Below are 25,019 nucleotides of genomic sequence, written 5' to 3'. Positions count from 1 at the left end.
TATCATCTTTTGGTCTCAGCCACTCAGGAGGATGGCAATATTCGTTAACCAGAACTTTACAAGAACAGCAGTAACTTATGTAATCATCATTTCCTAAACCAAGGCAACCAATGAGGTCAGATAATTCCCAGTTTTTTGTACAAGTCATCTGCATGTCTCAGATAATTCATCTCAGTATTCTTTTCTTGATAAAAAACCCAACAAGACAAACTATGTTTTCGGAGGGTTTCTGTCTGATTATAGAAATTCATAAAAATAAAATAACAAGAATATTTCAGGATTTCAAAACTGAAGCCACATAAGGTAGAAGCAGACAGAATATTGTTAAACAGATGAAAAAAGTCAAGGCATCAAAATTTCAGCGGTGAATAAGAGAACAAAAATGAAAATTAGATTTTTCAAATCTCCACAATAAGATATTTTCAGTTTTTGTTTTCTGGATTTTGCAATGTCATTTCCTATTCTATCAACTTTATGTTTTGGGTCCATGTTTTAAACCCCTCTTCTTGTTGAAGGAGTTCTGTGATATCACAATATCATCTACCCTCAGGAGTGGTCTTGATTCTTGAAGATATGGTAAACTGACCTAAGAAATGAAATGGTCAAAAAGAAATGGTAAACTGAAATCAAGGGAAACTAAAACAAAAAGACAAACTTTACATATACAGCAATGAAGAGTAAACATAATGAATGGAAAGATTTTAAATAATTGTCTGAACAAATAAGCTGCTGAGCTGTCTTTAAGATTGTTTTATTAGATCTAATAAATGCACTAGCATAATTATCAAGGCTCTAGAATGTTTAGGTACAATCAAAAAGAAAAATGTTTCTCGAGCTTACCTCAAATGTAGCAAACATATCACCAACACATTTTCGAGGTCCCCCTCCAAATGGCAGATAACTGTAACATGGAATGAGATGAGGGTCATAATTACAAGACACTGTTGTTGAGCATTTCGACCTTGATAAAAACTAACTCAAATGCCAAAGAAAGATAGTAACAATTTTTAATAAAGGTACCCACCTCTAAATTTACTAGAGAGGACTGAGAAGATTCAATTAAGTTTCCAACAGAATTATTGTTGTGTAAACCCACAAAGAACATGTGTTATTTTCACAAGGTCCACAAACAATCACAATTTTCTGCCAGCCCCAAACATGACTCATTAGAAAAAATTCTGAACATAAAAGTGTTCCACAAAAAATATTTGATTTGTCCTCTAATTTCGAATGGTAACATAAAGAATTTAGTTGTAGCCACCACATTCCCCAAAAGAAGGCAATTTGGACAAGGATAAAAAGATGTATTGCAAATTAGATAAGATAAATTTATTAATGCCCAACCAAAACCAAAAAGGGTCAAAGGGACTACTGAGAGAAACGAGGGGGTGCAGCCCACAACGAGGATACCAAATGGTATCCGAAAGAAGCAACGAAAACAGGAACAAAACAAAACAAGGGGGCAGGGGCAGAAGCTCCCTAGAACCCCACTAAGAATCCTAAAAACCAGTGAAGAACTTCTTTGATGGTGAGGGATAAACCATAGGGTTAGACAGCTGTTTCTAAGTAGTCTTGGAAGATAAAGACTACTGCTGGTAAGAACCTGTACTGGGCTTCATGAACCTAGGACAAGGGGCAGGGACAAGTTGCCACTTGGTGTCGCACGCTGAGTGAGACCCAAGAAAGGGGGTGATGAGCTGACAAGACTGAAGTGTCACAAGATGCCTGTGTTGAAGAGTGTGGTCCATGCACTAACAACTTCTTGAAGATAAAGTGCAAGGGACCTAAAATCTGTGTACCTGAAGAAGGTGGAGAGCAATTGTACCTCCATGAAGAGACAATAGAACTTCTCTTTTATCTCATAATATAAAGGACAACAAAAGATAAGATGCACCTCAAACTCAACCTCCCCGATGTTGCAAAGCTGACAAATCTTGTGCTCTCTATCAGTTTGATGGTTTGTCTAAGAATAGAGTCAATGAGAATCTACTCTGAAGGAGCCAAGAAGGATCCAAAGGCAATGGAACCATTGGTGGGATAAGTAGGAAGGGAGGACAATAGATACGGCCTTCAGCTCCAAAAAGTGCTTTGCATTGAAGGTCATCTCAAGTCGAAGGCCTCCATGGGAGTTGACTCAAATAGTGTGGACAAATTGCCTATAGATATCATCTCTAACCCACCAGTTCAACTCCTGTCAAGGAAGAAGAAGATGAGGGGAGGCATTGAGAGAGTATTGGAAGGGTGGGAGACAATCCATCTCATCAATCCTAATAGACCCAAAGAAGGGCAAAATCTTAGCGAACCAACCATAAGCCCAACCAGAGGACCCTGAAGCTACAATAGACTTCTAAGTGCAATAAGCAAGGAAAGGTTGCAAGTGACGCCCCCCTCAACCAAACCATGTCAAATTTGACCTCAAGCTTGAAAGGGTGAGCCCGAAACTCTACGAGAATTATGTGGTACAATATGGACTACTTGCACCTGACAATGCACCGGGGGAGAATTTGAACCCGTTGAGCCAAAGCCCATTGGAATCCAACAAAGAGGGACCCCACACAACTGAACCATAGAAAACAATGGGTTTGAGTATCCATGCGTCATTTGGACCCTAAAAATGGTGTCAAAAACACTATCGCCCAAGGAGAACCAAGAAGCCATACCCGCGATGGATCGACAAAGGAATTGTCCATTGAAATCCAATATAAGCTACTAGAGCCGAAGAGTATTAAAGTCGTGCAACTATATGATGTGATTGGGTAAATGACATAGTGAGTTGTAGTTAAAGGTAATGACGTTAAGCTGAAGGTGGCGAATCTAAAGTTTAACAACACTAATAATGTCTGACATACCAATCCAACACCCATAAATGTGCAAAAATAGGAGCTCAATGCATTCTTGGACCCTACCAAATTAAATCACCTCATTTTGTTTTTACAGTTTGAAATGCTAGGATAATTCTAGTGCACAAAAGTCAGCTTGTGCATGTACAAAAAGGTTGAGAAGCACCAAAGGAACAACTGGAACTCAAACCAATTTAAAGTGTGTTAGTTATTTAAATTTATTTGCATCTAGACAAAAGATATTCCTAGACAAACCCAAGCTAAACATTTGCATGTTTCCCTCCTACAAGTATCCGTATTATAAAAATAACCTTAGTAATCAAAATGATTAGGTGTCTGGGTGGAGAGGAAAGATCAGTTCCAAGTCATCATATCTAGGTATGTAAACAATAGATTTCAACTCTCGATGCATATGATGCAAAAGGTCCTATGTATATAGAGTACACAAAGAAATAAGTTCCAATTGAGCATTTTTTGTCAGTTTATTTCCAATAACACAAAAGAAAAGGCTTATTTATACATATTACACTGAGATAAATCATGGAGAAGTTTGGATTTATCAAGAAATAGCTTGATTGGATACACTACATATCCATCCCAAAATACTCCTTAGTAATTAATGGAACCCCTTGTGGTTTTTCCAAGGTTAAGAGATTGAGGCAAGGGCATCCATTATCTCATTTTCTTTTTGTTATCATGGTTGATGCTCAAAGTATGAAAACATCTAGGACGGTTGTATCTAGGATGTGGAAAGGCATTATATTTTTTGAAGAGCTCCCCGCCTTTACACATCAACTATTCACAGATGATACACTCTTGTATAGATCAAAATCAATTGGCAAAGCTCATAGCATTAATAACAATCTCTAAATATTCAGATGTATTAGGTCAAATAATAAACAAGGCAAACTCAAGCATATTCTTCTTCTACACCTCAAAGAGATGCACAAGAGGTTACTAACCATCTTTGGATTCACAGTGGAACAAATTTCCTCCAATTATTTAGGCATCCTATTATTCTCAAGCACTATCAAAGGAGGCTTTTCGAACACAACCATCGAAAAGTTCATTAAGTAATTCACTCTCTCAATGTTTGGAGTTACCAACTAGTGCACAACAGAAGCTTACCACAAAGCTGAGAAGTTTTATGTGATAAGGGTCGAATGAGAAAAAACAGATTCCTTTAATTTCTCTAAATAAAGTAAAATACAATAAATCAAATGGGGGAGCCAATATTCATGGCTTGCACCTTCAAAATTTAGCACTGGGGGCCAAGCTTACGTGGAGGATACATAAGCACTCAGATGATTGGTATTGTAGATTTATGAGATTGAAATGGTTGGATGATCACAATCCAAACTAGATCCAACCATAGTTAATTTGTAACAAGATTTTGCAACTTGGAACTTTATTGTTCATTGGAGCATACACGAGTTGGCTAGCACCATCTTACCCACCACTTAGGCTTCTTAATAATCTTCATGAATGGTGTCCCATGTCCCAATTGAATGAGTTTGAGATGCTTGATCACACATGTAAGGGCATGCTCTTAGAGGAGTTCACACTAGAACGAGTTTGAGATGCTAGTTAATGCATGTAAGGGTGTGCTCTTATAGTCGGCAAAGAGAAAAATCCTTTTGAGTAACCACAACAATGAACTAATATGGTGCGCGCCCAAATCCAAATCTTACTCAGTCAAACTAGGATCTAGTCACGAATTTGGATAGAGAAAAAGGAATGTCACCCAAGGATTTGTTTGGTGGTGCAAATGCTTTAGCAAAGGTGAGTGTATTTGCCTAGATTCTGTTCCATAGCAGAATTCTAACTAGGGATAGGATACAAAAGGTTGGTGTTGTTGGCCCTTATTGGTGTCCTATGTAAGGAGCAACGGGAGAATGTGAATCATCTTCTTCAATAATGTAAAATAGCACAACAATGATTGGATGCATTTTTGTAATAAATGTAATGTATCCTGCTATGACCTTGTTTAATTTATCTTATGTTTCTCAATTAGGGTTTGGATTGAATGTTCCCTGATAGGATTAGTCGTTTATCTTATTAGATCTAAGTTATCTTTAACACTCATATCCAACCTCATTACTATTTCAATTCAATGAACAAAGGAGTGAATGTTATCCAAGTTGCCTAGATGCCAACGTTGCAATGGATTCCCTCAAAGTTTATAGGTCCAAGCCCCTACCCATCAAGGTTTGTGGAGCATTGACCCCTACCCTATATTGGGACAAAGATCCACTGCTTGGATTTATACAAGCCCCTCCTTGGTAACACCTCACTCTTCCCTTCTTAGCCAAATGGTACATAAGATTGAATATTGTTGTTGTATAAGATTATAATATTTATTTTTTTTGTATGTGTTCAACATGTTCATCAATCATTCATCAAATGCAATATATACCTATTACAAAGACGCAAAAAATTATACAAGAGCTTATCCCTTGTCTTGCAATGTATTGATAGTTGTTGAGAGATAGATGATTGTGTTGTTACTTAGCAATTGATTGTTCAGTCTTACAGTATTATAGAAATGCAATGTCCCCATTTTTTGGCAAGTCTCTACAGTCGATTGAGTCAGTTCATCATAGCAAACCTCATGAGCTGACAGTGAGATTTGAGGATCTCAGTTGTGGACTTACTATTTTTAGTAAGTCTAATTTGGGCAGTTGCCATATTTGGCAATTGGTCATTGCCTGCATTTGATGGGACTATTTATTGCATGGGTTCATATTTATTGATTAATTATTAATTTTACACTATTATAAGGCACTTTATTGTATTTAATGTTATTAAATTTTCCAATTTATGAATTCAATTCCTTTGCTGAGATATAAGGGTTTGAAGGCTGAGGTATTTCTCCATTGCTGAAGTATAGTGGAGATTGGTTTTCTGAGAATTTTGAGAATTTCTGTGGCTTCTCCTATTGTTCATACTGTACCTGTACCTGAGAAGTCAAATTCATGCTGGAAGAGTTGGGTTGATTAATCATCCGTCACATTTTCTGTTGAAGATTCGAATTGAGTTGGATGGCTGTGAATTGCTTCAAGAGACCTGCGTTTCTCATAGGAGTTCGAGCCTGTTAGTTAGTGCCTGCCATAGTTATAAATTGAGCAACAGTTGACGAGCTGGTGAATGTAATTATTGATTGGCATTGAAGATTCCAGCTCATACCTGCGGCTATTTGAGATTTTGCCTGGGAGGTCATTGCTTGAGGAATTTGCACTAAAATTACAGACCTGCGTAAGCTGCTGGAGGTCTGTGATTACTCATTCTGGGTCTGCGATCACAAATAAGAAGGCTGAGATCAACGCATTGGGGCCTGCGATCGGCTTGCGTTGAAGTTTACAGGCCTTCCGATTTAGTTTAGAGTATCTGCATTCAAGGATTGAGTCCCTGTGTTCAAGACTGAAGCCTGTGTTTGGGTTTGGAGACCCTGCAAACTGAGCTGAAGCTCTGCGTTAAACTATCTGAAGGGTCACATTCCTCTCATTCTGCAAGGCGCCAACATTCTGGGAGCTGCAGGTAATGTAGCAGGTGGCAGGTACCACTTCTCTGCTCATTCATGGAGGAATTTGGGGCTGCTGTGAACCCCATTGGCCTGGATATTGAAGCTAAGGCAATTCCTTGCGTCATTCAAATATTAACAATTGCACATGAACCGGTTTCCATCTTATTTTAATGTAACTTGTTAATTATTACAGCAGATAAATAAAATTGCAAGATAATTTTGAATTTCAGACTGGCAATGCAAATTCAATATGTTGTGAACTAGTATACTGTTATTTAACTATCTAGCGGATAAGGAAATTGTTATGATTTCAAATATCAATTGTGTTGGAGCTGCAGCTTTGAAATGCAAGACAGTTATCAGTTTCAGCACAGATAAATTTGTATGTTACTTCTATTCTATCCTTTGACATTGCATATTCATTGGAAGAAAAATTCGAAATTATACATGTTTCAATTTAAAACTGAAAAACACAAAGGAAAACTATCAGGATCTTGCCAAATCAGCTAAGAGCCAGTGTAGGGTTTTTATATGAAACTGTTCTGAAACTTTATAATTTCCTCCTCTGTTGCTTTGGAAGAATTCCTGTGTGTTTATTTTATCTCCCTCCAGTGGCATGACGAAGTTGGATGCCTACGGTCATGTCTCCTTATTCCACAGGCACACCACCTCAATTAATTGCAGTCTAAATAATGTTTGTATTTACTATATGAATTGGCAGTTTTACGAATTGTAATGTTTGAATCGACGGTATGTTTGTTTATTTGATTCCACCGTAATCTGCCAGCACGAATGATAAATACAACATGGAGAGTTGCATTTACTCATTTGAGAGATGTTAGTAGATAGTTTGTTTTACTTCGTTCTCTTGTTTAGGTCAAAAGCAAGAGAACGAGGTTTGCAGTTGACCAAAATGTATGCAGTTGTTGTTAAGAATGTTAGCTATGTGAGAAATTGAATCTAGATTTTTTGCCTATAGATCTATACTCAAATTCTATATTACATGATTGATTAATTTATATATATATATATATATATATATATATATATATACATAAAATTAAGTTGAGAAACTAAATCATGTAATATTAATATTAATTATATTGAATAGATTTATCGGCAGCAACTTGTATTCACTGTGAGTTGTTTATTATTGGCAATAAGATATAATCACGTAAGTTCTGACTGTCGTGACTGTTCAAAGGATCGGTTTCCTTGATTGAACCAACTATCTACTATCCCGTGCCCACATATATATAGTATGATCTGCAATGGAAGTTTGATCAATAATCATGGCAATCAGACTCTCCCATTGCAGATTACCATTCAAAATCAGACATTATTATTATTTCAGTATTTTCTTTTCTAAATTTATTGACTCATTCAAAGATCAATAATAAGAGATTATAGTCTACAGTCCCTCACAGTAATACAAATTCTTCATATTACTACATATATTAAAATTGAGATTTACACCAATAAGAAGATTTCAACATATAAAACTTTCCATGGTATCAGAGCCAAATTGGTAGAGAAATCTCAAATTTCAATTAAAGGAAAGAAACAATGACAAATAACATCAGAGTGGAAGATAGACTTGAAGGTGCATCAATTTTTTTCTCTTGGAAAACTCATATTATTATGATTCTGGAAGAACTGGAACTAGAAACCTACATTGAAAAAGATATCCCAGTAACTCAAAATGAATCAGAAAGACTCACCTGGAAAAGACGAAATAATAAAGCAAGGAAAATCATTGTCAATTCAATAAGGGATCACATTCTTCCTTCTATATCAAATATCAAAAGTGCATATGAGGTATTCAAGATCATAAAAAATACTTTTGAGATAAATAATTCAAGTAGACTGATCACCTTAAAATCTCAATTACTAAATACTAAAATGGAAAAAGGCGATTCTATTCAATCTTATTTCGAGAAAATTTCTGAAATGAAGAAACAATTATCGTCCATTGGAAACAAAATACAAGATCAAGAACTTTCATTAAAAGCTCTGAGAGGGCTACCAATGTCTTGGGATACCTTCATACAAGTGGTAAGCAAACCTTCAATTCCTAATTTTGATCAATTGAAAAATGAATGCATATCAGAAGAATCAAGGTTAATCTCTAGAGGAATCACTTCAAATCAAGAGAGATAAAATCAAGCTCTTCACACTATCTCGAATAAACGAAAGACAAAATTCAATAAAAGAAAATTCAATAATAATAAAAGGAATTTTAGAAATAAAGATTACTCTCAAGTTACGTGTTATAAGAGTGAGAAGATGGGACACTGTAAGAACCCCAAATAGGCTCTACGCTGATCACTGTTTGTTTCCCTGGGTGTAATGATTGTTTTTGGTTTGTTTTTGAATGTTTTAAGCTGTTTTTGGGTTTTTGAGTTGATGAAAAGAAAATACAAATATTGAAAACTAATCTACCTAAAATTATAACTCAAATCTGATTATAATGCTAATCAAATTCATTTATTCAGATGGCTCCTAATGTTTGTACAATACTTATTGCTGGAAGAATACATTAAAAACATCATCATTAATAGTTGAAAAAAACCTGATTTTTGTCTCCAATACGCAACCACACTGCTGGTTGCTTTCTCCTTGGGCAGCACCTATCAAAAACCGCAATATTAAATCTCTGATTTTTAATTCACTGTAGCGCTGCACTGTTCACAGCACTGTAGCTGCTGTTATAACCCCTTCCAACCTGTAAACAGATTCTACTAAAACACAATATTGACTCCAGAATGAAGCCAACTCACAGGGAAAATTCAAGTGATATTTTACACCCTCAAATTGCATCAACTCTGAAGATACTACGTCCTCCACAGTCTGAATTCTTCTCAAACTTGTAGAAACCCTTGTTGCCACAACTTCAAGAAATTTCATAAGGCAAAGTTTTTAAGCAATTCTCATAACCTCCTCTTGAAGGAAGACAAGGTTTGTTTATAAGGACTCCTCAACTCTAGAATGAGTCTCCACGCTCAATGTGGGATAAAAGATATAATAATAACATAAAAAATGTTATTACATTAAAATTTAGAAAATCCCTTTTAATTTTTCCATAAGCTTGGACCCACAATTAATTGAAACAATGGCCCCTTTTATGATATCATGACCCTCACTTAAGTTATATATTATAACTTAACAATATAGGCTCAAAACCAATAATGTTTATTTTAACTAAATAAACATTAATATCTCCATTATTACTCAACATTTTAGAATGTCGTTTGGACCGGGAGCTAACATGATAGAACTGCATATGACCATACCCCTTTTCTAAAAATAGTAAGGGTCTATCTTTATAACTCCAAAACTGCTAAAAATAGCCTGACCAAGCAAAACTCAAAGCAAAACTCATCATAAACAAACTCTGGCAACCCAGAAGAGTACTTTGCTCTGGTCCTTGGAAGATCTCCACACCAAGGGGACCCTCTATCCAATCTTATTAGCCTACGAGGGTCTCTGATAGGCTAATCACTAGCTAAAGTGATGTCTCTAGCTAGAAGGGGACATCACAGTCCGCCCTCCTTGAAATTGCTTGTCCTCAAGCAATCTCAACTCTAGATGCTGTAAAATCTCCTTGCTCTCCCAAGTAGCATCCTCTACCGGCAAATCCTTCCACTTCACCAAATATTCCCGGATGGTACGTCTCCTCAAGTTCCTCTCTCTAAAATCAATGATAGCCTCCGGTGTCAAAACAAGTTTTCCCTCATCATCCAGGGGTTGTAGTACTATAGAAGGCACAATATGATGCCCTAGCGCCTTCTTGAGGCGTGACACATGAAAAACATTGTGAACCTTGCTCTCCGCCGGCAAGTCTAACTCATTAGCCACCTCTCCCACTTTCCTGATAATCCTAAATGGACCATAGTATTGTGGCTTGAGTTTCTCGGCACCACTCTTCTTGAGAGTGGGTTGACGGTAAGGCTGCAACATAAGATACACCATGTCTCCAACCTCAAAAGTCCGCTCAGGCCTCTTCTGATCTGCATACTGCTTCTACTGATTTTGTGCCTTAGTTAGATTATCCTTGAGAGTCTTAACAAGGTCTTGACTCTCCTGTAACAAATCACCTGCACTGGGCACTCTATTGTCACTCAAAAGAAGATCCATAAAATTGGGTGCCTCATACCCATACAGGGCCATAAAGGGTGACATCTGAATAGACATGTGATAAGTGGTATTGTAGCAATACTCACAGAGATAAATCCACTTTACCAATGCCCTCTGTTGCCCTGCTATATAATTTCTGAGATATCCCTCCACCCATTTGTTTACTATCTCTGTTTGACCATCTGTCTGAGGGTGGTAGCGAGTACTCGGAGTGAGCTCTGTCGCACACAACCTAAATAGCTCCTGCCAAAAGTGACTCATAAACCTGCTGTCTCTGTCACTTACAATGCTCTGAGGTAAGCCATGTAATTTGAATATCTCTTTGAAGAACAACTCTGCCACCTGTGTAGCAGTGTATGTAGCAGTGATCGGAAAGAAGTGTGCAAACTTCGTAAGGCGATCCACAACCACATATATGCAGTCCCTGCCTTGGGCTCTAGGCAGTCCTGTGATGAAGTCCATAGACAAACACTCCCACTTCCTATCAAGAATCGGAAGTGGCTGAAGTAAACCGGCTGGATAGGAGTGTTCTTGCTTATTCTGCTGGCAAGTGGGACACTCCCTAACATACTGAAGTACCTCTGCTTTGCCCTTTCCATGTGAATCGCTCTCTAATCTGTCGGTATGTCTTGTAGAAACCAGGATGTCCTGCCATAGGTGAATCATGAAAAGATTTCAAAACCACCCTCCTCACTACTGATCCTGGGACCAAAAACATTCGTCCTTTGTAAATGATGAGCTCATTCACAAGGGTGTATCTGCTGTCCTGAATAGTCCCATCTATGAATCCAGCTGCCCAAGTGTCTTTTGCATACTCTGCAAGGATCAAGTGTCTCCAATCCTCCGATATGTCTGTCAATAAGCTCAAATGGGGCCTACGTGATAAGGCATCAGCAACTACATTTTGTGTCCCCTTAAAATATGTAATGTCAAAGTCATAGGACTGTAACTTGCTCACCCACTTTTGCTGCCTATCATTGAGATCTCGCTGCCCCAAAAAGTGTCTTAGGCTATTATGGTCGGTTTTGATACAAAATTTGCTACCTACCAAATATTGCCTGAATTTGGCCAAAGCATGCATAATGGCTAACATCTCCTTATCATATATGCTGAAGCTCCGCTCTGGCCCTCTCAATTTCCTGCTCTCATAAGCAATAGGGTGCTTCTCCTGCATAAGCACCGCTCCAATGCCCTCTCCGGAAGCATCACAATGTAGCTCAAAAGGTTTGTTGAAATCTGGTAATGCTAACACTGGACAAGAAGTCATCAACCCCTTAAATTTCTCAAAACACTCCTGTGCCTCAAGAGTCCACAAGAAAGCTCCCTTTCTCATCAAATCTGTCAAGGGTGCCGCATGCCTGGAATATCCATCCACAAACCTCCTGTAGAAACCACATAGTCCTAGAAAGCCCCTCAATTGTGTAAGGTTCACCGGTGAAGGCCACTCCACAATGGCACGAATCTTTTCAGGATCCATGCGCACGCCCTCTGCACTGATGATGTGACCCAAGTACAACAACTTTGTCATGCCCAAATCACACTTCGACTCCTTTGCATACAAGGATTCTCTGTCCAATATACCCAGCACCGTGTCCAGGTGAACCAAGTGCTCCTCCCAAGATCTACTATATACCAAGATATCATCAAAGAAGACAAGTACAAATCTCCTCAACTGAGGATGGAAAACCCTATTCATTGTTGCCTGAAAAGTAGCAGGTGCGTTAGTTAGCCCAAATGGCATAACTACAAACTCAAAATGGCCACAATGACATCTAAAGGTTGTCTTCTCGATGTCCTGCTCTCTAACTCTGATCTGGTGATAACCTGATCTCAAATCTATCTTTGAGAAGAAGCAAGCTCCATGAAACTCATCTATCAACTCATCGATCCTGGGAATGGGGTACCTGTTTTTAATCGTCTTCCTATTAAGCACTCTATAATCAATGCACATCCTCAATGTCCCATCTTTCTTCTTTACTAACACCACTGAAGAAGCAAAAAGAGACTTACTTGGTCTAATGTGGCCCATAGCAAGTAACTCCTTTATGGTTTTCTCAATTTCATCCTTCAACCTCTTCGGATGCCTGTAAGGTGTAATCATGATGGGCTTAGCCCCCTCCTCTAACTCAATGATGTGCCCAATACCTTTGTCTGGTGGTCTACCTAGTGGAATATCACTGAACACCTTAGAGTGTTTAACTCTAAGCTCCTGAATATCAGGAGGATATTCAATCTTATGCTGTTCCTCTTGTGATGGCAACATGCACTCTGCTGCCCACTCTACTTGATCATGTCGAATCAATCTAGCCATTCTCCGAAAAGAGACCATCCTGAGATCACTGTCCCTGATTGCCTTAAGAATATGTGTCTTCCCATTCACTTTAAACCTCATCTCCATCTCCTTGAGGTTAAGAGTGAACTCACCAATATCGTGCAACCAACTCATCCCAAGAACTATATCTGTATCTCCCATAGGTACAACATAAAAATCTGCTTTAAAGTCATAATTATTAACTTTCAATGGGAGTCCAGTGATCCTACGATCACATTTGAGGACATAGCCATCCACTACCCTCACTCTAATTCCCCCAAACTCCTCTGTTTGTATGCCACGCTTCTCCACCATCCTAGCATCAATGAAATTATGAGTGGCACCTGTAACAACCGAGGTTATGACTCGCTGTCCAGCAAGTACTCCTCTCATCCGGAATGACCCTTCTTGCTTAATACTAGTGAGACGAGCTTCCCTAAGTTGCCCATCTCCTTCCCCATCCTTGGACTCCATTTTTGACAAGTTTTCAGCCTTATCTTCCTCTTTTTCACCATCTATTTCCTCTATATCAGACTGCTGATCTGAATTATCTGATTCTGATTCCTCATAGTATGCCCACATAACTCTGTTAGCTTTTCCCTTTGGCCTAAGAGGACAATCATGGTTTGCATCATAGGGTCCCTTACAGTAGAAACATAATTTTTTCTTCCTCAAATCATTTAATGTTTCCCTGTCAAAAGGTGCTGGAGTTTTATCTTTAGAATCATGTTTAAAATCAATCCTCTTTGGTTTTTTATAAAATGGTTTGTTATCCTTACTAGAAGATGCTCCTTTGGACTGAAATTTGTTTGTTGGGACTGCATGTTCCATACTTCTTGCCTTTTTCATCGCTTCCTGTAAAGAAATAGGATCAAATGCCTTTATCCAACCTCTCGGTGGTTCGAATAGGCCCTCAATGAAAAGAACTATCAATCTATGCTCTGAAATGTTTGGCACTATGACTGCCAACCGCTGAAATTCACCAATGAAATACTCCAAGTTGCCTGTTTGTTTCAGCTGTGCTAAGTCCCGGAAATAAATTTCTGGATCTTTCTTGTCAAATCTTTCAACCAACCTATCCACGAAGTCTTGGTATTCTATCACCTGGTTATGCTGAAGTGTTACCATACCATGGTACCACCAATCATGTGCTACTCCCTCCAAATGCAAGGTGGCATATTTGATAGATTCAATCTCTGTCATTGGCCTCAGTGCCAAAAATGTGTCAAGCTTATGAATCCAAGCTTGAGCTGTCATCTTACCACTCCCATCAAATGTAGGCATAGTAAGCTTGCCTGTAGCCCTCTTCAGCTCACTATTTTGACCTCTAGGCCTCCTATCCTGTCTAAGTGACTTATAATGCTCTCTCCTCTAATTTACAAAGCGTTCAAAGGTCATCCTCTCCCGAACCTGCGGAGCTAATAATTCCCATTCATCATTTGCAGCCATGAGTGCATCTGCGAATATGGGGTCTCCTGTCACCTCCTCTACCAGAGCTTCTTCTGGCTCCTCCGGAACAAATGTAGGGCGTGTAGGCCTATCAACTATTTTGGAATGGGTTCGTTGTGGTCTCTGATTACCTGTAGCACTCCTATTATCTCCCTGTTCTCTCGGCTTCCCATTTTGTCTAACAGGTGGGTTCATCCTTTCTACCATAGTAGTGAGTGCCTGTAATGCCTGTGCCATCTGCTGCTGCCCTGTAACCATAGCACGGAAGAATTCTCTGGTATCCTGATCATCATTATTCCTCCTGTTTCTAGGTGGACTACCATCATGCCTCTCTTCCATATTTTCTGTTTCCTGTAACTGTTCTCTTTCAATCAGAGCTCTCCTACGAGTATAGTACCTGTGTGGTCCAATTTCCAGTGGCTGCATATGACTCCCCAAACCCTCAAGATGGCAGGAATGAGGCTTTGATACCAATGTAAGAACCCCAAATAGGCTCTACGCTGATCACTGTTTGTTTCCCTGGGTGTAATGATTGTTTTTGGTTTGTTTTTTAATGTTTTAAGCTGTTTTTGAGTTTTTGAGTTGATGAAAAGAAAATACAAATATTGAAAACTAATCTACTTAAAATTATAACTCAAATCTGATTATAATGCTAATCAAATTCATTTATTCAGATGGCTCCTAATGTTTGTACAATACTTATTGCTGGAAGAATACATAAAAAAAATCATCATTAATAGTTGAAAAAAACCTGATTTTTGTCTCCAATACGCAACCACACTGCTGGTTGCTTTCTCCTTGGGCAGCGCCTATCAAAAACCGCAATATTAAATCTCTGATTTTTAATTCACTGTAGTGCTGTACTGTTCACAGCACTGTAGCTGCTGTCATAGTTCCAAAAATCGCCATGAAATCGCCAAAATCACGATAAGATTCATGGCTCCCGATTTTTTTGGAATCGGAAATCGCTGGTGGCAATTTTTTCCTGTGAATCGCCTGAATCGCCAAAATCGGCGATTCATGGCAAAAATCGCCAAAATCGCCATCGTGAATCTCCAGAAATCAGCCGCGGCAGCAAGGATAGAAAGTTCAATTTAAAAAAAAAAACACATATTTTATTTGCTTTCTAAGTTGACTTTCCTCTTTGTTATAACCCTAAAGAGCCTTCTATTTGCTTAGTATGAGTAGAAGAGAGGAAGAGTGAGAGAGAAGAAGAGAAAAGAGAATCCATTGGTTTCCAACCGGCAAGAAGGAAGAGCACCAAAGAGATCAGAAGTCCATCTGGGGAGGCCATAAATTGCATTGGGAGCATTAAGGAGTCAATATCAACACTCCTCAACTCATTTGCAAGAGGTAAGTGTTGGTTTTTTTTTTGCATGTTAGTGTAGTATGCATTTTTTGTTAAATTTTTGTAGTGTTCATTTGCAAATCTTGAATGTTTTTTATTTTTACTAAATTGCAAACTTTGATTTTTTACATGAATTTTTTTATTGCAGCAGCCCTTTGCTTTCATTTTCCAATTTCCACAATGGGTTAAAAAGATGAATGCTGGAAATATAATGAAGAGTTTCCTGAGAGAACCAAATATCAAACAAAATGTATATTTTGCAAAGAAAAAATAAATTCGGGAGGTATCTATAGATTGAAATACCACATTGCTGGCATAATTGGCCATGATGTCACAGTTTGCACTCATCAAACCGCTGAGGCAAAACGTACTTGTTTAGTGGCATTAGAAAAAATTGAACAAGACAAGTTGACTAAGAAAATGCAACTTGAAGGGTTAAGAGGTATTGGCTCTCGTGCTCCCACATCCGCAACCGCATCTACATCTGCAAGTGCATCTGCACCAGCTTCCGCATCCGTAGGTTGTGTTGGAGAGGGTTCTTCTAGGCCTCCTTTTCATCCTAGTGCTAGTGCTCATGTGAGTGTTAGTGGTAGTTGGTCTCATACTGAGACAGAGTCCAACACCAACCTATTGCGGCCTAAAGTGCGAAAAAACAGAATGGATAGTTACTTTGTACCCCGCACTACTCCTGGCTCCCAACCCACGCTTGAGGGCATGGGTTTGAACAAGGAGATTCATGATGCTGCCAGAAAAGAGATTTGCAAATTCTGGTACTTTTGCAACATTCCATTTATTGCAGCCAGGTAATTGATTCTTTTTTCTTTGTTATCTTCAAAGTTAAAGTTAAAAGTAAAAGTAAAACTTTAATTATATCTACTTGTTTTATGATTTTAGTTTTTGACATCTAAATTTCTAATCAATATCATTATCTATTTGTGATAGGACTCCTTATTGGCAGAACATGATAGATGCAGTTACCATTTGTGGTCCAGGGTTTAAAGCCCCAACTGAGGCTGAGTTGAGTGGATACCTCCTGGAGGAAATGGTTGAGGATATGAGGCATGAGCTTGAGGACAACCGAAAGGAGTGGATCGAAAAGGGTTGCACCATCATGACTGATGGTTGGACAGATAGGAGGAGAAGAACACTCCCCAATTTTCTTGTATCTTGTAGAGGTGATTGATCATTCTACTTTCTTACATACATAATTTTGAATCGTGATTGACTATTTCAAATTTTGATTCGTTGATTGCTAACAGTAATTATAATTCGTTGTTTTGTTACTTGTAGGATATACCATGTTTCTCAAATCCATTGATGCTTCTGCTCATGTAAAAAACACCACATACTTATGTGAGGTTATTGAGGAAGTTATAGCAGCGGTGGGGGAACAACATGTGGTGCAAGTGGTGACGGATAATGCAGCAAGTTATGTTGCTGCAGGTAAACTTTTAACTTTTTAAGTTTTGAAAATAAATTTATTTGAATTTTGAACTTTTTCTAATTCTAACTTAGAATTTCTAAGTTTCCTAAGTTCTAACATGTTTGAAATTTGAATTTCTAATTATCTTAAAATTGTTGTAGGAAAACTTTTGATGGAGAGGCACCCCACCATATTTTGGTCCCCTTGTGCAGCACACTGCCTTGACCTCATGTTGGAGGAAATTGGCAAACTTGAGTGGGTCAAGTCATGTGTGGAAAGGGCAAAAAACATATGCAAGTTTATTTATAATCATTCATTTGTCCTTAGCACAATGAGGAAGTACACAAGAGACAAAGAGTTAGCTCGTCCAGGGATCACGAGGTTTGCCTCGAATTTCATCACCTTGCAGTCTTTGTTGACATCAAGGGATGATTTGAGGAGCATGTTTGTTGGGCGAGAGTGGATTTCATCTTCCTATGCTACGACCACTGCAGGGAAAGATGTGTTGGATTGCATATTTGATGATGATGGTTTTTGGAAACCTGCTAGAGAAATCCTTAAGGTAATTTTATTGCAATTTAACATTTAATATTTTACAATTTACTATGCTAATTGTTTAATGATTTAGTTATATTATTGAATTATTCTATGTTTAAGTTTTGACTCAAATTTTTGTTTTAGTTTATATGTAGGCCACTGAGCCCCTTGTATCTCTCCTACGAACTGCTGATGGGGAGAAGCCCTCTATGGGCTACATATATGAGGGCATGGATAGGGCCAAGGAGGCCATTAGAGCTCAGTATGCAGGAGTGCAGGAGAAGTATGCCCCTATTTGGGACATCATTGATAGGAGATGGAAGAATCAGCTCCAGAGACCCATCCATGTAGCAGCTTACTTTTTGAATTCGGCATTTCGTTTCCGTCCTGACTTTAAGGCGGATGAGGAGGTTCTCACCGGATTATATACAGTGATCCAGAGGTTGAGTACTGATGAGGATAGCAGTGCTGCAATTATTGAGCTTGATAAGTTCAATAATAAAGAAGGGCCACTTTTCTCTAGCAGGGTAGCCATAGATGCTCGGGAAACAATACAGCCAAGTAAAAATTAAATAATATATTCAATGTTCATGAATCTAGATTCTAAACTTAAAGTTGATTATGTAATTTTAGAGTTAACTTGTAATTTGTAATTTGTAAATGAGACTAATTATTTTTATTTTCCCTTATTTTAGATAGATGGTGGCAAATGTTTGGGGCCACAACCCCAAAACTTCAAAAAATTGTCATTCGTATTCTGAGTCAGCCAAGCAGCGCTTCTGGATGTGAGCGCAGTTGGTCCATGTTCGAGCACATCCACTCAAAGAGGAGAAACAGGTTGACAGTGCAGAGGTTGAATGATCTTGTCTTCGTTCATTACAACCTCCATCTTAGGATCAAACAGATTTTGGGCACTGACTCCTCTCCGATCATTCTGGAGGAGATTGATCCAGAATCAGAGTGGCTCACAGAGGTTGTAGATCCAGTCTTCACTGAGGAAGACCGTGCGTGGATTGACCAGGTGGATATAAAGGCTAAGGCAGCTAGAGCACGTTCTTCAGGCATTGGTAGACGCACACGTGCACGCACAGACACAGGCCCTAGCGACGTTCGTGAGCCCATCTTATATGTGGGAGATATGGCTCGGCAGTCCTCTAGGACCTACATTAGACGCCTTGCTACTAAGCAGACTGGATACTCAGAGGCTGAGGCTGAGGCTGTAGCCGAGCTTGAAGATGATGTTGAGGATGATGATGACTATGAGCCTGAGGCTTGAGTTGGAGCCTTGTTTTTATATTTTGTTTACAGATATTGATACTAAATCATTGATAGACATATGTTTCAAACTTTCATGGATCTTCATCTTAGATTCTTACATACATTTATGATTTGATGTCTTATGGATCATCTTACATACATTCTATGATTTAAATCATTATGATCATTTGATTTCTATTTACTTCAGCTAGCCTACAATTTACATTTTAGATAACATAGTTACATATGTGATGGATTTTATGTTCCATGTTTATGTATGTTAAGTTTTAACTTCTATTTGATGATGTTATAGTGTGCTTAAGTTATATTCAATAAAGGGTGCATGAAATAAGTTTTAAATTGTTAAAATCTTTAAATTTAAAGGGTTTTTTCAAATTTTCCGATTCACGATTCGATTCGGCCTTGCCGATTCTGATCCGATTCCGATTCACGTTTCTTTGGTTATAACCCCTTCCAACTTGTAAACAAATTCTACTAAAACATAATATTGACTCCAAAATGAAGCCAACTCACAGGCAAAATTCAAGTGATATTTCACACCCTCAAATTGCATCAACTCTGAAGATACTACGTCCTCCACAGTCTGAATTCTTCTCAAACTTGTAGAAACCCTTGTTGCCACAACTTCAAGAAATTTCATAAGGCAAAGTTTTTAAGCAATTCTCATAACCTCCTCTTGAAGGAAGACAAAGTTTGTTTATAAGGACTCCTCAACTCCAGAATGAGTCTCCACGCTCAATGTGGGATAAAAGATATAATAATAACATAAAAAATGTTATTACATTAAAACTTAGAAAATCCCTTTTAATTTTTCCATAAGCTTGGACCCACAATTAATTGAAACAATGGCCCCTTTTATGATATCATGACCCTCACTTAAGTTATATATTATAACTTAACAATATAGGCTCAAAACCAATAATGTTTATTTTAACTAAATAAACATTAATATCTCCATTATTACTCAACATTTTTGAATGTCGTTTGGACTGGGAGCTAACATGATAGAACTGCATATGACCATACTCCTTTTTTAAAAATAGCAGGGGTCTATCTTTATAACTCCAAAACTGCTAAAAATACCCTGACCAAGCCAAACTCAAAGCAAAACTCATCATAAACAAACTCTGGCAACCCAGAAGAGTACTCTGCTCTGGTCCTTGGAAGATCTCCACACCAAGGGGACCCTCTATCCAATCTTATTAGCCTACGAGGGTCTCTGATAGGCTAATCACCAGCTAAAGTGATGTCTCTAGCTAGAAGGGGACATCACAGACACACCTTTAGAACCTATCCACAGAGAGAAAATTCTAGCCTCCCTTGCTGAAACAAAAGAAAATGAAAATCAACTATACTATTCCGCACTTTCAAGTGAAGTAAATTCAAATAAAGAAGCTTGGATCGTAGACAGTGATGCATCTCATCATCTCTGGATTCAAAGATATGTTTGATACATTTGGAACTTACATCACTGAAGGAGTTACAATTAGAGACAACTCTACCTATCCTGTAAAAGGTATTGGGACCTATTCTATCAAATTAAAAGATGGAACTACACTTAATCTTAAAGATGTTTTGTTTGTACTAGGTATAAAGAGAAATCTAATTTCTATCTCAAGTCTAACCGATGATGGATATCAAGCCACCTTCAACAAAGACAAAGTACTATATTGGCCTAATAACTCAAATATGAGAAGTGTTATTATCATAGGGTCCAAATTTGGAACATTATATAGATTAAGCAATATTCAAATGCAAGCCCTCAGTCATGAAACATCAAATGTTAATGAGTTATGGCATAGATGACTTGGGCACATTGGGTTTAGTTCACTTCCAAATTTAGATAAGATCACTTCTAGTACTCCTAAACTAGACTCAACTCATATAGGAACATGCAAAGGGTGTGCCCTAGGAAAAATCATAAAATGACCTTTTCCCTCTAGTGAACATAAGTCAAAATCAGTTTTGGAACTAGTCCACTCAGACCTTTGTGGACCCATGCCCACACCACCTCTAGGAGGATTCCTTTATTATATATCCTTCATCGATGATTTTTCTAGGAAGACTTGGATCTATTTCTTGAAAGTCAAAGAATCAAATTAAGTTCTATCAAAATTCAAAACCTTCAAAACATTAGTAGAAAATCAGGCAGGTAAAAGGATTTAAACATTAAGATCAGACAATGAAGGGGAATATACATCTGAAATCTTCAAAAGTTTTTGCAATTTTATTGGGATTAAGAGGGAGTATACAGTACCTTATAATCCTCAACAAAATGGAGTCACAGAAAGAAAAAATAGGACCATCATTGAAGCTACAAAAGCTATGTTACATGATCAAAATATGCATGCCTCATTTTGGGCAGACGCCTCTAAGACTATAGTATACATTCAAAACAGATGTCCACATTCAATTCTAAAGAATACCACACCAGAAGAAGTCTTCTCAAGGACCAAACCAAATTTAAGTCATCTCAGAATATTTGGATGTCCAGTATATATACACATACCCAAAGAAAAGAGGATTAAACTTGAACCTTCTAGGAAGAGAGGTATATTTATAGGATACTGTGAAAATTCCAAAGGTTTTAGAATTTATATTCCTAGACAAATATCAGTTGAAATAAGTAGAGATGTAAATTTTGAAGAGCACTTTGCTTTAAAACTTTCAACCAGCATAGAAGATGAACCAAACTCAGATGATGAGGAAAATAGACAAACTGAAAATCAGAGGGAGAATACATCTGAAGAAAGAGAACCAGATATAACTAATGGGAAGAAAAGACCATTATGGGCAAGGAAGATGATTGAAGAAAACAATGTAGAACCAAATGAGATCTCAAAAGAAAGCAAGAGAACTTGAAATCAATCATGTTACACTGCTCTTATAACTGGGCTAAACAAAATCGAACCATCAACAACTAAAGAAGCTCTAAATTCACAAGAGTGGAAAGATGCCATGGTGGAAGAATACAATTCCATAATTCAGAACAATGTCTACGATATTGTAACTAGGCCTAAAGAGAAATCAGTTGCATCTTCAAAATGGTTATACAAAATCAAATACACCGCAGATGGAAGCATTGAAAAACACAAAGCTAGATTTGTTGCTCGAGGATTTTCTCAGAAAGTTAGTATTGACTATGAAGAAACTTTTGCTCCAGTAGCTCGTTACACTTCCGTAAGAATGATTATTGCAATTGCAACATCCAAAGGATGGAAGATTCATTAGATGGATGTAAAAACTGCATTCCTAAATGGGGTCATTAATGAAGAAGTCTACATAGAACAACCTGAAGGGTTCACTGTGAAGGATAGAAAATTGTATGTTAACTCAAGAAAGCACTCTATGGTCTCAAACAGGCCGCTCGAGCTTGGTATGAAAGGATAGACAACTATCTATCCAAACTTGGATACTCAAAGAATGAAGCCGACTCAAACATATACTTCAAAACCTCAAATGATGAGATGTTGATAATTGTTATATACGTTGATGATTTGCTAATAACGGGAGATGATAAATTAATTGAAAAATGTAAACAAGATCTAATAGCTGAATTTGAGATGAAAGATTTAGGGTTATTATACTACTTCTTGGTATTAGAAGTTAATCAGAAGGACTACATTTTCTTACATCGAGGAAAGTACACTCAAGATATTCTGACTAGATTTGGAATAATGGATAGTAGGCCCTTATCTACTTCGATGGAAACAAACTTACACAAGCTAAAAGAAGAAGCATTAAAATCTAAGGACATTGATCCTACTCTCTTTAGATAGATAATTGGATCTCTTATGTATCTTGTAAATACTAAACCAGACATATGCTATGCTACCAATGTCCTTAGTCATTTTATGTATAAACCTAAGAAGATTCACCTAATGGTTGCAAAACATATCTTAAGATATTTACGAGGATCTATTGGCTTTGGATTAAAGTATGAAAATGCTGAGATAAATTTGGAAGGGTATACTGACTCAGATTGGGCAGGTTGCTCCTCTAATCATAAAAGCACTACAGGTTGTTGCTTCAATTTTGGGTCAGCAATGATATCTCGGTTCAGTAGAAAACAACCAGTTGTTGCCTTGAGTTCTACTGAAGTTGAGTATGTAGCTGCTTCCATGGGAGCACGTGAAGTAGTTTGGTTAAGGAAGCTACTATTTGGGTTATTTGGAAAACCTCTAAACCCAACAGTAATTCATTGCGATAATCAAAGTTGTATTAAGCTGTCTGAAAATCCAGTTCTCCATAATCAATCAAAGCATATCGAGACTCCTTATCACTACATAAGAGATATGGTTGGTAGAGATATTATTAAATTAAGTTATATCAGTACAAATGAGCAGAATGCTGATTTTTTACCAAACCTCTTACGAAGTTGAAAATTGTGTACTTCAAAGGAAAACTTGGTATGACATTGTTGTAAATGCATTTATTATCTAATATTCATGAATATAAATTGTTTTTTCTTTCAAACTTGTGTTGTGAAAAGTGACAACTTTTCTTATGAAAGGTGACGACCTTTCTTGTGTTTTGATCCTATTATAAAGTGATGACTTTATTTTAGTTGATCTGTCTTCAAACAACGGTTGAAGCTAGGGTTATCTTTGTTCTTCGGGCCGGATCTTGCCGGACACACTGATAGCCTTCATGGTTCTTCGGGCTGGATTTTGCTGGACACCATGAAAACCCATTGTTTTGAAGTTAGGGTTATCCTTGTTCTTTGGGCCGGATCTTGCCAGACACATTGATAACCTTCATGGTTCTTCAGGCCGGATTTTGTCGGACACCATGAAAATCCATTGTGTTTTTTTAATTCTTAGTTTAAAACACTATGATGATTACACCTTATTGTGTAAGTTAAATTTATTTCAATTTCCCTTGCTAAAGAGGGAGTGTTAAGAATGTTAGGTATGTGAGAAATTGAATCTAAATTTTGTGCCTATAGATCTATACTCAAATTCTATATTACATGATTGATTCATTAATTATATATATATATATATATATATATATATATATATATATATATATATATATATATAAGTTGAGAAACTAAATCATGTAGTATTACTATTAATAATATTGAATAGATTTATTGGCAGCAACTTGTATTCACCATGAGTTGTTTATTATTAGCAATAAGACATAATCACGTAAGTTCTAACTATCGTAATTGTTCAAGGGATCGGTTTCCTTGATTGAAACGACTGTCTACTATCCCGTGCCTACACACACACACACACACACATATATTACATGATTGATTCATTAATTTTATTTATATATATATATATATATAAGTTGAGAAACTAAATCATGTAATATTACTATTAATTATATTGAATAGATTTATTGGCAGCAACTTGTATTCACCATGAGTTGTTGTTTATTAGCAATAAGATATAATCACGTAAGTTCTAACTATCGTAATTGTTCAAGGGATCGGTTTCCTTGATTGAAATGACTGTCTACTATCCCGTGCCCACATATATATATATATAGTATGATCTACAATGGAAGTTTGATCAATAACCATGGCAATCAGACTCTCCCATTGCAGATTACCATTTGAAATCAGGCATTATTATTATTTCAGTATTTTCTTTTCTAAATCTATTGACTCATTCAAAGATCAATAATAAGAGATTATAGTGTAAACAGTCCCTCACAGTAATACAAATTCTTCATATTACTACATATATTGAAATTGAGACTTAAACCAATAAGAAGATTTCAACATATAAAACTTTACAGTTGTAAATGTTTATTAATCCATTTATTCATGAATTAATAATCAACTTTGTTAATTAATTGTTATGAGTTGATCAATATATTGCTGATATATCATTTATTCACCATAATTATATATTTATTAATTGATAATATATGATTGATATTTTTTTCTTTTTGGTCGGTGATTTAAGATTGATATTGAATATATTACATTATTTATTAATGCTATTTTTCCATTATTAAATTCCATTTTAGGAATGAGGACATTGCAATAAATTAGAATGGTCTAGGCCTTTTCAAAATAATTTGTTGGGTCTCTTCACTACTTGGCCATGTTTACTTAAAAATGCTATGCAAGAAGGACTATGGACAAAGGTTTCGACTCAAATTATATGGCATTTATGGGAAAAACGTAATGATAGAATTTTCAACAAAGG

General features: G+C 37.1%; 2 protein-coding genes across 3 annotated transcripts in view; one reads left to right on the top strand and one right to left on the bottom strand.

Moving 5' to 3' along the window:
- Positions 1-25,019, bottom strand: part of CYP97A3 (cytochrome P450, family 97, subfamily A, polypeptide 3) — a 100,229-nt gene that overhangs the window by 4,952 nt on the left and 70,258 nt on the right. For both annotated transcript variants that reach the window (XM_089826203.1, XM_089826195.1), the window contains exon 14: positions 841-901. In XM_089826203.1, coding sequence (XP_089682329.1) covers positions 841-901 — 61 coding nt within the window. The remainder of the gene's footprint in view (positions 1-840; positions 902-25,019) is intronic.
- LOC149577882 (uncharacterized) lies at positions 14,277-23,228 on the top strand. The gene is made up of 5 exons (XM_089815161.1): positions 14,277-14,379; positions 16,899-17,051; positions 17,193-17,593; positions 17,724-17,999; positions 22,785-23,228. The coding sequence occupies exons 1-5, from the start codon at positions 14,277-14,279 to the stop codon at positions 23,226-23,228; spliced, it is 1,377 nt and encodes a 458-aa protein (XP_089671287.1).

This window comes from Cupressus sempervirens, chromosome 1, assembly GCF_028749045.1.
Source record: "Cupressus sempervirens isolate cs-2001-9-10 chromosome 1, ASM2874904v1, whole genome shotgun sequence".
Classification (NCBI taxonomy): Eukaryota; Viridiplantae; Streptophyta; class Pinopsida; order Cupressales; family Cupressaceae; genus Cupressus; species Cupressus sempervirens.
Note: the sequence above shows the minus strand (reverse complement) of the source record. Positions and strands in the feature narration are given on the sequence as shown.